This window comes from Merops nubicus, unplaced genomic scaffold (assembly GCF_000691845.1).
Source record: "Merops nubicus isolate BGI_N331 unplaced genomic scaffold, ASM69184v1 scaffold12714, whole genome shotgun sequence".
Lineage (NCBI taxonomy): Eukaryota > Metazoa > Chordata > Aves > Coraciiformes > Meropidae > Merops > Merops nubicus.
In genome coordinates this window covers 62,451-76,446 of record NW_008606297.1, presented here as the reverse complement: position 1 = coordinate 76,446, position 13,996 = coordinate 62,451, and the positions used below count along the sequence as shown (strand labels likewise).

General features: G+C 36.2%; 1 protein-coding gene across 1 annotated transcript in view; it reads left to right on the top strand.

Moving 5' to 3' along the window:
• KCNH7 (potassium voltage-gated channel, subfamily H (eag-related), member 7) overlaps window positions 1–13,996 on the top strand; it is a gene marked incomplete at its 5' end in the record, with an annotated part of 79,757 nt that overhangs the window by 13,577 nt on the left and 52,184 nt on the right. Inside the window, one exon of the mRNA XM_008939603.1 lies at window positions 1,930–2,144. Coding sequence (XP_008937851.1) covers window positions 1,930–2,144 — 215 coding nt within the window. The remainder of the gene's footprint in view (window positions 1–1,929; window positions 2,145–13,996) is intronic.

Sequence of the window (13,996 nt, the reverse complement as noted above, 5' to 3'; positions counted from 1 at the left end):
AATCTTGTCATCCTGACAAATGGCCCAAACTTAATAGGGTCTACTATTAAGCCTACTCAATATTAAAAAACTATTAGTTGCTACAAATAGGTAGGGAAGTAGAGCTGAAAAACTGCAGCCTGACCATATGTGCATAGCATACACCAGCCAGATTAGCCACTTCACTGATTTGTGAGGAGATCATGAGCCTTGATGTATTCTGAACACCACTTTTTAATAGGCTCACACAGATGATGTAAAACACAGATTCAGGTCCTACCTGGACCAAAAGACAGTCAAGCACAATATTCCAATTCCTTGGCAATGCCCTCAGTACCAGGCAGTAGGAGAAAGGTAGTGCTTTCTTCCCTTTTTCCAGCAAAGTGGTTCTACGCACTAGGTTCATTGGTCTAAGGAGAAAAAGGACTGATTTTGTAGTTCAGTGATTAGAGCACTCAGCCACAAATTTTTATCTTATATCAAATGATCTTTGAACAAATTGATCTCTCCCATGGGAGCACACAAACTGTTAGGCTAGAGCATCGTGCCCATCCTTGTTACCCTGAATTCCTTTCAGCACAGTAGCACAATTTGAAATAGAGTAGTAGAGGATTTCCAACTCTGGCCCAGATTAGCATATAATTAGCATCGATGTAGGAGGTAGGAAGCTGAGAAAGCAAATTAAAAGTCTAGTTCTTCAGCACACACACCCTCACTCATTCACACATTGCAAATACAATCCAGCTGTTCCACTGTTGACTCTGCAATTTACCCCATAGGCCTAATCCTATTCCACTGGCTGTTCCTGAATCATAACACCCCCTTCTTGTTTCCCTCCCAGGAAGAGGGGAAAAAAAATCCACAGTAGAAGAAAATGCATCACATTAATGCCCATAATAAAACCAGGATCAAGTAAGATCCTCAGGTGAATCTGAGGAATATCCTTCAATCCCACATTCCAGACACATTGTTAGTGACTGCAAGACCTGTATCTTTTTCTTGAATCCATATCTGGATCTAAGCATCTTTATAGTTCAGTTTTCCAGTAGTATTCTCAAAAGGAGATTTTCCTTACTATGAATACTTTTTGGATTCCACACCAACTTTATGACAGTGCAGAACTATATTGATCAGTTATGTTGCTTTCTTGTTCTACAAAGAAGTCTGACTAATATTAAAAAGAATAATAGTAATAGATACATACCTCATGAAGTATACAAACTCCATATTTTTTATCATGATGCATTAAAGTAATATAAGAAGTTTAAATGCATATTAATATTCAACATATGGGTGTCCCTATGGCTTTCAGTATTTTGTTGGTAATGACAGTTAAAGAAACTTTTCATGAATTTGTGATACTCCAAAATTTTGGATAATGTTTTTGGATAATGTTTGGCTAATATTTCTATCAATTAAGTATAGAGTTACTGGATGAGTCAACAGGAGTAAAGTGGAATCTACTCAGCTTCCAGTTTACCAAAAGCTGGTTTTCAACCAAGTATAATGCAAGCATGAGCAACAGCTCAGATGCGGTAATAGAGCCTTTGCTCAGTCCAGACACTAATATAACCAAGCGTCCTATCTCCACTGTTATAAACAAATGAGAATATATTCTTTAGATTCAGCCAGAATTACAACGGTGAATGCCAGCATACCTAGTAACATGGAAACAAAGATAGATGTATTCGGTACTTTAAAATCCACTGACTTTCATAAAAAAAATATTGGGAGCTATATGTAAAGCAAATTTCATATTTACATCCAATACCAGATTAGATTCTCGTTAGCAATAGAGTTATTTTTTAAGTGTAGATAATTTCTGCTATTAGCAAGTAGTATAGTGAGAAATAGTTTCTAAATACTCTGTTAATATATCCCACTTAAACTTTAATGATAACTTATTTCTCTGCACTTGTCAAATACTAAGTATGTGTTCTAATTTTTCAGGGCCTTTTAATCATATCAAGTCAAGTCTGTTAGGATCCACGTCGGATTCAAATCTCAACAAATACAGTACGATCAACAAAATTCCTCAACTCACACTGAACTTTTCAGATATCAAAAGTGAAAAAAAATCTTCATCTCCTCCTTCTTCAGAGAAAGCAATTATTGCACCTAAGGTGAAAGACCGAACGCACAATGTAACAGAGAAAGTTACCCAGGTATGGTAATACCCATTATTTTAATTCCTTTCCAGTTTTGTGGAGCCAGTACGTTGTTACTCTTTTAGTTACTTAATTGGATATCTCCAAGACAATTTGAAGGGTCTGAGCCAATTTTACCTCCAATTCGGTTGCACATGAGATAGTTTACAACATTAGGTGGTATTGGTAACAAAAACTTTTCAGCTATTTTTCAATGGAAAAAAGCTGTAGTATGAACCAAGTGCCCCAAATAAGTCCACTAATTTCAATGACTCCTGTCAGTCATAAGTGTTAGTTTCATTCTTTTTCTCAGCTTTATGAATTGCTGATTAGTGCAAGGCACAGCATGATAAATGGTAGGTGATTGTGGCACTGGTATAAGTATCATAGTTATGTTCTGTAATTTTTGTTGCAGTTCTTTAGCATTTTATAATGCTCCTTCCTGTGACTATCTTTTTGGTATATGTACATCAAAAAGGCTGTCAAAATGAAAAGCAGATACCTTTGGACTGGATGTGTGATACATTCTGTAGTACTTAAGAATGAGGCATACAAATGCAACAAGACAGAAAGCAATTCAAGATACCGTATTTCTTCACTGTAAGACAGATACAGTGCCTTATGAAGGCAACAGAAGTTTTCTGCTCAGTTCAGTACCATAACATTTGTGTTGTAATGTCATGTGGAGACTGACAAGGACAGGGCATTGATCTGCAACATACTGAAAAAAATAAAGACATGACAGTATCACAAATAACCTTTATAGTTTTAGTAAACAGAGGGTCAGCCCTTAAATGCCCATGTGCTGGCAGACTGGAAGAGGTTAGAAGTGTTTTGTATTAGAATGCAGATAGAGGTTCTATAAGGAAGAACTTGCCAAGAGTAGCTTTTGACTTACTGCTGACCTGCCTTCCATAAGCCAGACTGTAGCTTCTCTGCCTTGGTTCTCTGCCAGATATTGTCCACACTCCTACTCCCTTGAACAGATATAAAAAGGAATGCATTTTACATCCTATTAGAGAAATAGAAATAAAAGTTCTATCAGTCCTATCCCAAGATCAGTTAGTGCCTAAAAAGTAATTGGATTTTTATCTTTCATATATTTTGTCTTTGATAGCTAACTTGAATCTGCAAATATTGTACTTCCTTCCCTGGTCAGTTGTGAATGATTTAATCTCTTCCAGCTCCATTTTGATACATTTTAAATTATTCATAGTAGTTATCCAAAATACTAATTTTATAAGTTAAAAAGACTAATTTTTATAATCTATGTAAGTATAAGTCAAGCTTGTTTGTTTGTTTTGTTTTATTTCAAAATTCTAACTGAATAATTAGTGCCACACTGCCAACTTTCTTTGTACTAATGACAGTATTATGAAAAATAATTAAATCTATGTTTACTTTCCAAGCAACTCAGATATTATGAAAAAGTCCAATAGAAATGGCTTGGATCAGCTAAGCCTTCTAGGAATATCGATACTAAGTCCAAAATGAAATTTGAAAAGCTCTGTAAAATCTTTACACTTCATGAAAGACTTTTAATTTAAGTTGACATCACTTTATGTTATTTTTTAGAACTCTCTCAACCAATGTTCAGAGTACAATGTGTAAAAAGTTTTAATATGCCATTCATCATAATAAGAGAAAAAATAACAGGAATTCTTTCCAATTATATTCGGTCGTCAGTGGGTTTAGTTGCTGCTGCAGCCTAAATTCTAGAATTAAGTACAGGGAGAAACTCCTAGTATGTATAAATAAATTTCAATCTACTGAATTTGATAGTGAAAGATCTAGTTAGTCATTTATCGATTTATTAGATTAGAAATAGATATTCAGAAGATGAAAGTGGCTAGCTTTAGTCCTGTTTATGTTTTTAATCCCCAGTCATTTCAATATGTTTTATGATTCAGCACTTCGAAGTTTGCACTGCAGATCTGCCTGTAAATCTCTTTGTAGAACTTTTCATAGGCCCATTGATCCATTTTCTATCTGTAGAATAGAGCAAAAGTGGTTTTAGAAAGTTTGAGCGCAGTGTTGACAATACAATATGACAGAAACATAGTATGAGATGATTAGGATATGCTCATGCTGACACAGTCCTCTGATACATAAATCTGTGAGTCAGCACCAAAAATGTACAGAGGGCAATATAACCCATTTACTCTATAGGACAATGTCACTAAAAGAGCAAATGAGTTTAAAATGGCCATGGTTAAGTTTAAAGATCACCTTTAATCAGAGTAGTGCCATTCTGAAACAGTGTTCTAATAAAATAAGTTAGGGCAGGAATTCCAAGTGCCTTAGAAAAGGGCAAAGGGAAAGGGATCGCTAACACAATGCACTTTTCTGGGACTGCAGGACTTGGTGACAGGGAAGGCCACTTCCAGTCACATATTGCGCCATTCAAACATCCATCCATCTCTCTCTTTGTACTCCTTATTGCATATCTCTCTCCCTTTCCTCTTCTCAGCTTTGCTGAGAAATTTGGTCCTGCTGCTGTTATATGAAATTTCCACTACTCTGGCTCTTCTCACTGTGTAACTCAAAATATAGAGACATGGATTCTGGTATGCACCACACTAAGGTATCAGTGAGCTTCAAAGCTGGATCAATGCATGCTGGTTTCTCATTCATGCATCAATAAGATTAAACATTTCTTTCCAGAGATAACAGCTATACGACTTCTGTCATACCCACAAGCTGGAGAAATAGTTCAGGTAGGGAAGAATGAAAAAGGAGGGGATAGTACATAGCTAGCTTCATAAGGCAGAAGAAGAATAATGAATAAAATAAATAAAATAGTCATGACCATTGTGTTCAGAGGTAGTGATACACTTTCAGAATGCATGTGAGAAGTTACATCCTTTAGCAGTATTTTAGTGGAGAAAAGATTTTAGTGGAATAAATTAGGAGCAGACAGGAGAATAAAGTTTAGAAAATTTCAGAAGGAGCAGAAGCTGTTGTGGGACAGCAATTGATACTTTGACTGAAAAATATGACCTTTGAAATGCAGATGGAGAAAATCATATTTTGTTACATAATTTAATAAATAAAATGCTCATCATCTTACCTGTTAAATAATATAAATAAGTGAATCTCTCCAAAAAGAGCTAGGCTAGAAGTTCTACTGCACAAACTCTTCCAATATTGCCTAACTACTTAACAGTAGTATTCAGGACATTCCACAGAGATGAAAATTGCCTTAAGATACAGCCTGCAGTGAAGTGCTGCCCCTGTGATGGTCTTAAATAAGTAGACACCCTGATCTCTTGGCCTTTCACTTGGGTCTTCCGATGATCAAAACCCCTTGTGCAATGCAGAGTAGCATCACATCTTCTGGATGCCTGTTCCTGCATAACATTGACATGTACTCAGAGGAATAGCCCAGTAGTAGCTTCCAGATAACCCTTATTGAAAACTGGTATTGTCATTTCCCAGTGTAGGTGCTTGTCACTAAAATTAAATTATTCCATTGCACTTTAGTGAAATTTGCTTTTTTTAATGTTTCACATTGTAATTTCCTGAGATGCTAAGCTAGACTGCCCTCCAGAAGAGTCTCTACTTACTTTTTTTCATTATTCATTTTTTTGACAATCTGTTCAGAGGGACAGTCCAATTTCTGCATTCTTTTGCACTGACAGGTTCAGTTGGTGTCCTGACACTGATAGTTAGAAAGAGACAAGTCTTCCCAGAGGCACAAAAACTAGACTTTTATTAAAGAAAGCAGTGGGGCAAAAATTTGACATCTGTCCCTTAACATTTTTGATGAAATCATAAAGCAGACTTCTGGCCTTAATATTACAGTGTGTAGAGGTGAAACAGTAAGTGATTTTATTTTTTTGTTAAACATCATTTTATTTTAAATCTTCTTATACTTCCAGTTCCCACTGATGTGTGGCTCCAAGGCTGTGAACTCTGTTGTGAACAGAGTCAGAGCAGCATGAAGATTAGAATAGTCAGTACCTATGCTCATCTTCAAAGAAAAGATAGAATTCCTGAATACCCATATATTAACACTGGCAACAAACAATAGCTGGCCCAGCTAATAAACTTATAAATAACTTTACTGTGTTGTTGAAGAAAAACTGTTTTGTGGCCTCTGATCATTAATGTTCAGAGATTATTGATCCCCCTGATATTCATCAGTCTGTTGAAAGACCCAATATGTATCTGTTGCAGTAATGGAATTAACAGGAAAATAACACTATGATCTTTAAACTTCTTGTAAATAATAGTTTTCAAGAGTTTCGTCATCCACCCACTTGTTCAAAGTATATATACCCAAACTGGTTTTATGGCTGATCAAATGATAAACATATACCTTGTTGGGCTGCACAGCTGATTGGAAGATTACCATCTGATTTGCAGACATGCTGAACACCCACAGCTCTTCTGCAATTGGAGCTCTCGGTGACGGGGGGTCACATATGAAGAGACAGATCTTGTTGTTTCACTCCATGTTTTTATAATCTCAGCAGACTCTATTCTGTCAGCCCCAAAAGGTTAAGGAATAAGTAACAATATCCCCTAAGGCCAGTCTCAGTTGTTGATATAAAAAGAACTATTATATGATCATGACTTCAAACTAACCTTCAGGTTTTCAGACTAAAAGAAGACTAGCAGCATCTGGGACAGAGGGGCAATATAAGACCTAAAAATAAACTAAATTATTGATCTATACATTTTCAGCAGTCTGATTCAGCTGACACACTCCACTGTTTACAACACCATGCAATAACTCACACAAACATGTCAAGGCTGTTTATTTTAGAACACAAGCTGACATAAAGCAGAAAAATCTGAATAAAAGGGAAATAATCTTGATACATCTTTAAATTGCACAGCAAGGCACACATAATGAAATTAGGGGGTAAGTAAAGCCAGCATTCCCTAGTTACTGTATGGAAAGTTTAGATTATTGGTTTCTGCTGAACTGAGAATCTTCTTTTTCCTATTATTTGCTATTCCATTTCTCAATGATCAATTGACATAGCTTATGCAGGAAACCCTTTGTTTATAATATCAACAACTAGGACTCTCATGCAATGAAATTTCATCTTTTATTGTCATTAAATAATTAGCCTTTGTAATTAGTACAGATGTAATTATAGAAATAGCGTAAATGTGTGTAAATTCATTATTGTTTAGATGATGTGACACACTGTGTGAAAAGAAGAAAAGCAGAGAACATCATGGTGAGGACAAAACCAGTACAAATACCCCCATCTCAGGGTAGTCATTTATACCTGTGCAAAGATTCCAAACCTGGAGAGTAGGCTGTTTTGCACCAGAGCAAGCACCTACTGAAACTGCACGGAATTAGAAAACAAAACTCCCTGTTTTGATCAGTTTTGGAAGAAAACAGCATTATCATCAAAATTACTTGCCATCGCATCAAGTAATAAAATGGCCAGTATAGTTACAGAGTCACAGCAACTGTGAAAGACAAAATATTCCTTCCAGTAGAGACTCTTCTTTTTGTGACAGCTGAACAGGCTAAGCAACTGAACTGCTGCGTGTTTTGAGAAGCTTTCACAACATATGGTAGAAAAGGAGCAGTCAGAAAGCCCAGCTGCTTTGAATCACGTAACCTGGATGCATCCTTAATTAAACCATGTCCTTCATCAAAGATCTGCTCTTCTGGAAAAGGGACTGCTTGATTTTGCTGACTTGGGAAAAAGTATCCAGTACCTCCTATGAACTATACTTTCTAGTAATAACTGTTTTGCTTGATCTCTTTGTTGTCGCTGCCTTGAACGCAACACACAGTGATCTGTTCTATGATACTAACATGGAATGGAGCATATGATTTTTATTTTTTTTTTAATACTAGATAGTTTTCCAAGGCAACATTCTGCTTTTGATGCTAATAAGTGGGGGTAATTAGACAGACACAGGCTTTCCGACTGCATTGTACTTTGTTCGGAAAATAATTAATTTGATGAATAGATTGAGAGTGTAAGAACTAATGCCCTACAAACAAGTAAAACTGATTGAAACCAAGGTGTAGGCATCACTTATCAAACCTAATTTCTCTAGACTGGAGATCCAAATCCCTAAACACCTACTTCATGGTAGATTGACCTTAGAAGTTTCTAAACTTGGTACATCACTCAGCTGAAATCAACACCCACCAGAACTGTCCCACCATGGACTTCAAGAATTCAAACTGCTGCCTAGCCCCTGTCAAGCCCCACTAAGATCCAGAGAATTGGCAGAGTCCTCTGATCTATTTGGCATGCACCAGCCTGAAAAAATATTTTTCACACATGCAGAATTGTCTTAAAGCAGCCATGAATGGAGTCAGTCTCTCTTTCACAAAACCTTAGAACTATACAAAAATGTAGTGTGGAAGAGACCTCTAGAGGCCATCTAGCCCAGCCTCCTACTCAAAACATCGTAACTTCAAAGTTAGATCAGAGTCAGGTGGTTACCATGTTAACTCAGGAAACAAGTTCTACATTTAGGTGAGCAAAAGCATATACTCCCCCCTGAGAAAATCACCCAGTGATAAACACCATTAGCAGCCACCGTGTGGAAAAGGCAAGGGAAGAGGGCAGAAAGTTGTGGATCTTATGGGCCAGAAAGACATGGCATTTTGCAAGGAACATTACTGGTGTAGCTAACATTTAGGGTAATCATTTAGAGGCAGTCCTGACTTGTAGTGCCAGAGTATTTTGCCTGTTACTTATCTTACGTAAATGTCCATCTGTTAAAAAATCCACAGAAATAACCCTGGGCACCAGGGACTCAGAGTCAGGACTCCTTCCCTCCCTGTCTGAGTGCCCTTACCTTCAAATGATCTGGCTTCTGAACTCTGTTCTAGTGCCAGACACCTCACATGTACAGACTGTAGTAGCAATTTTGGATCTAGCCACAAAATGCCACAACCAGGGCAGCCAATATTTAGCATGCACCTGAAATTACATATTCACCCTTATTAAGAGCCATTTACATCAGACAAAAAATGCAGGTATGTACAGCCAACAATGTAATGTTCTTTTCTTCCAAGTAACAAGTTTCCCTCTCAGCATAATACTACCTAATACACAAAGTGAGAAACTAGCAGGTAATTTGGAAGATTAACTTTATCAAGGAAATAGTTAAGTTTCCATACATTTCTAATGAGAGAAACTGATGAATAAACTAAATGTGAAAGCAGAAACTTCCTGCAACTTGCAGCTAGTAAGGTGATTATATAACTGGTGATAATTATAAAGCAGTTATGTTATACTACCAATTAGAAACCAAGTGGCCTTAAGCTTATAAAAGAGAAACATCAGCAAGGCTATTTCTCTTTTGGCTTGGGCAGCAGGTAGGAAAGAAGCATATGGATTGGTTGGGTTTGATGTATTGGTAGATGAGGAAAATATTTTCTGTTCAGGGTTTGAGACTTTTTTTGTAGGATTAGAAGCAGTAAAAAAATGTAAAGACCATTAAGCCCAGTGAGCGCAGGATGTTGTCTGATGAATTCCGAATGCTCTCCACATTAGTAAGCCAACGAGGAGGTCATTCTTCTCATCTATTCTCTGTCATGCATTAGAATTTGGATAATGCCTTCAGCTTGTAACTGGCAACAGGATCAATAGAGAAGTTCATATTCAGAATAGTTCAGAGGTGATGTTTTAAAAGAAAGGAGTAGTCTTTAAATTAGATTGTAATATCAATAAAGTCACAGTAAGGAAAAAGATCAGGAACCAGATGAATTTCAAATATTATATTCATGAAATGGTGTGCTAATCAGCATGGTAACATGTAGTTGCAAGGCATTTATTGAGCTTCAAGAGTGGTGTAGGTGATACTGAGCATAAAATAAATAAGCATGGTTTCTAGAGGTTTTTATTGTGCTATCTACTAAAAGTGGCTAGTTCAGGCCATCTTAAAAGTGCAGATATATACTATCAAATTCAAATCAATCTGAAGTAAAGTACCTAAAATGCATGAATATTTAGTTGATATTCCTAATTCATAAAGAAACTTAAAGTTTTTCATCCTGATAGGGGGGTGGCCTTGAATTAGACTTGTCTTTGATAAGTCTGGTTTTCTTTGACAGGTGAATAAATCTTTCATTGTAGCACATGGTGGAATTCTTTAAGACGCTTGAAAATACACCTAAAGTACAAGCTTTTTATTCAAAGAACTGATAATTTTAAAGCAGCATCTTTTTAATTTTGAAAATTACAGTAACTATTTTTCATTTAGTGTCTTGGAAGCTGTCATGAGAAGGTATTTTAGCTCTAGACAGCCTGTTCAGAATACTACTGCTAATAAATGAGCAATATTTATTAAATGAGAAGAAAAGTTCTTCATTTCACAGCTTTGCATTTTTTTTCTAATCTAAATATCCATCTTCTTTGAAAACGTTCCACTTTCTAAATAAATATGTTAATTATGAAGAAAGCTACTCTTCTGAAACAAAAAACCTGCTAGATGGTATGGTCTCATATATGTACCATTCTGTTCTGTTCAGAGTTTATTTTCACTGGCTCAGTAGGTAGGTTAACAATGGAAGACTACAACCAAAGGAGAGAAACACCTTTTGCTGCAACCTAGTGACTAATGTTGTTAGTTGCTGGGTTTGGAAGTGAAAAAAAATCCATTCCTATGGCTCATCTTGTAGAACATGTTAGAGGCCAGCTAATTTATTTTTATGAATTCTGTTAGGATAGCATGTGGACTGCAGCTTCCTTCCAGGTTTTCAAGCAGCTTGAAAAATGTTTTGTGTGGAATAGTAATTTCTAGATATGTTATGCTGTCTATTTTTGCTCTTCTCTACACCTACACTATAAAGTAAACTGAGGAAAATGCAAGAGTGAATGACCCATTCTGCTGTTTACACAGTCTGATAAATTAGTATAGCTAGAAAACAAAGAACATCAAGAACACTAAAGCATACAATCAAGCTTCTATCCTAGATATTTTACCACCGAATTGTATTTTTGATGCCTGCAAACATACAGGTGATCAGCCACAGGACCAAAAAGATGCCCGTATCTCCCTGGTTAAATCCATAAATAAAAGGTCCTCTTGTCTCCTTAACATGAGCTTCATTTGGTATAACACAGGTGGGGTAGAGCTTCTCAAGGAGTTATTTTTGGCTCACTGATGCTGTGCTATCACAACAGTTTTGTTAGAGTACCAGATTAGGTAGTGAAGAATCATCAGGAAGGTCCTATCATGTCTTGCCACAATTCCCCAAAACCAAAATGCATCTTTATGTTGGAAAAAAAGAAAAATGTCTAATGTAAAATCCAGCTTCTGACTGAGGAAAGACAAGTTCGATTCCCTGGTCACAGATCCACCCTTTTTCCTCTACCTAACCGGTATGAATTGAATGGATAGCTCTAGTAATCTGTTTCATGATTTTATAGGTTGGTTTTGATAGTGAAATGTGATTTGTATCATCACATTGTGCGTACATGTGTATGCAATCTGTTCCATCTTCCCCTGCCAAATGTCTTCTTGGTTGGAATGCTACTGACCAAATATTGTAGAAGGTTGGGTAGTGCACTAAACCTTCTACAAGTGGTGTGAAGAGAGGAACCTGGGCAGAACACTAAAACTAAATGTCTCCTTTAAGTGAACCAAGCTCATTAGGCTTAAACACTAGAGAGCTACTGGGGAAATGGACATTTCTAAATTAAGCTTTTCCCCAGCTACCAGTGCAGTTTCAATTGTATTTCACACCTTCTTAAACACCAAAGGATCTACTTGCAAAACAATTTTTCTAGAAACTATTCTTTTGCTGATTATGGAAAAAGTATTTATCATGAAACCGATGTTAAATATGAATGTGTGCATAAGGATCTTTTTACCCTTTCTTCACTCCTGAGTTACATCAGTAAGTACTGTAGTCACAGAACAAAACTAGAGTGTAGCTGCTTTATTTTCACTCCATGTACTTCAGATATTACAGCCTTTATGCTCTTCTTTAGCTGCATCAAAATATTTGGCAGTTAGCTAACCAGTCTAAGGGGATAATAATGAAAGATACATTTTTCATAAACATTGTGAGGAAGACTAGCTATCAAAAAAAAACCAAAATCTATTCTGACTTGTTTTCATGCCATGAACAAAGTATTGAAATATATTTCAGGTGACTAAAAACCATGGCAATTATTTCAGCCCTTGTTACAAACATGACCCTTGATGTTTTGTTTTCAGACATAAATGGTTGTTAAAGTTTAGTGTTGCTAGAAGAGAACAAATAAATTCTTTAGCATTCTGAAGGACAGAATTTTCTGTTTTCTGAAATAACACCTTGTAGTGAATTTTAAGGAGGATTAAACAACTTATTATACATTTTGGCATTAAGATTTGCTAAAAATAGTTGTTAATATAGCCTCCTTTGATAATGCATATGTAACTAATTTAAGATTTAAGTTCAGTAAAGCGCACTCAATAAATTAAGTGTTGCTCTGATGGTGCATTACCTACTCATATGAAAGTAATTACTGACTGGCAGAAGAAGGCTCCAGAAGTTTAAGATCTATAAGCCAATTCTTAATTTTTTCCATGGGAAATTATGGGTGGAAAATGGACTATAGAAATGCTTCCTCTTTTAGTATCTATCTTCACATAAAAATATTGTTAGATATACTGAGTTTTTCTAAATTATCACATGTATTCAAGTTTAGTGAAGCAATTCTGTGTGACAGTAACATCCACAGAAATATATCCCTGAAATCTGCATAATTTTACCGAGCAAACTTGAGAAGGCTGTTCTTCTGTTTAATCCCATGTATACATAACTTTCCTTGACAATTTGAAGATTTGGAGTTACTGTGTATTTAAATATCTTTGGCTGAATGGATTTACCTAATTATTTGATAGTCTTATGAAAGTGTGGCATTTCATGGCCTCAGTCCTGTAGAGCACTCAGCACTTCCAGGAAGTCCCAGCTCTCAGATCTGACTCGATTTTGGAAGTTTTCATTATCACCAAGGAAGGATGCTACCCTATTAAATGGAGCCTCATAGGGCAACGTTTCTTGAGGAATCTTTGTAACACTTTAAGACCAAGAATACTTTTGTGTTTCTCTTCAGAGGGAAGATCAAATTACTTGATAAGGCCTACCTCTATTTGTACTGTAATATTGGTTCAGTTCTGATGTACCATTACATTTCTGGAGATTTCCATGTTCTTGGCTATCGTGACATTTATATAGCGCAAGCACTAGTGAGCAGCTGGGAACAGTTCAGTCCAGCTGCCCTAGGAGCAAGACATCAACCCAGTTGCTGTATGTAGGTGAATCATGTCACTGATGGGGACACAGACTGTGTGCATGTGGGCCCCAGCCATCATATCAAGTCTTAAGTTTGCTCTCCATTTCATAGTACGTTTTAGATTATATGATGTAAAATATTACTGCTTATCTAAACACCACATTCAGGAGTATAATGAAATGTATTTCAAAGACAGCCCTAAACAGAAAACATGGAGAACAGGAGAAAAAGACATTTTTAATTCTAAAAATACTAAAATATATGTTTATGATACTCAGACAGAGAAACATCAAGTAAAACCTTTTCTGCTGTTCAGGCTGCTCCTTATGTATCTACTCTGTGTTGTTATTTATATTTAAATTTGTATTTATATTGTATATTTATATTACTCTCATATATTTGTAAAATTTAAGTGTCTTCTGAAATACTCGCTATCACAAAACCACTAACAGTGAAGCTACAGAAGACTTGAAAGTGAAAAACTCATCCAAAAAGGACAGCAAAGAGCCATGTAAAACCCTGTTGGCAGCATATTACCTGCTCAGTGTTGTTGTCTACAAGCCTCCCCAGCAAAGGCTGGAAAATAATATTTGTTTCCTCTTTGAGAAAAGCAAGTTGAAAAAGCTGTTTTGAAGTAGACTTGAG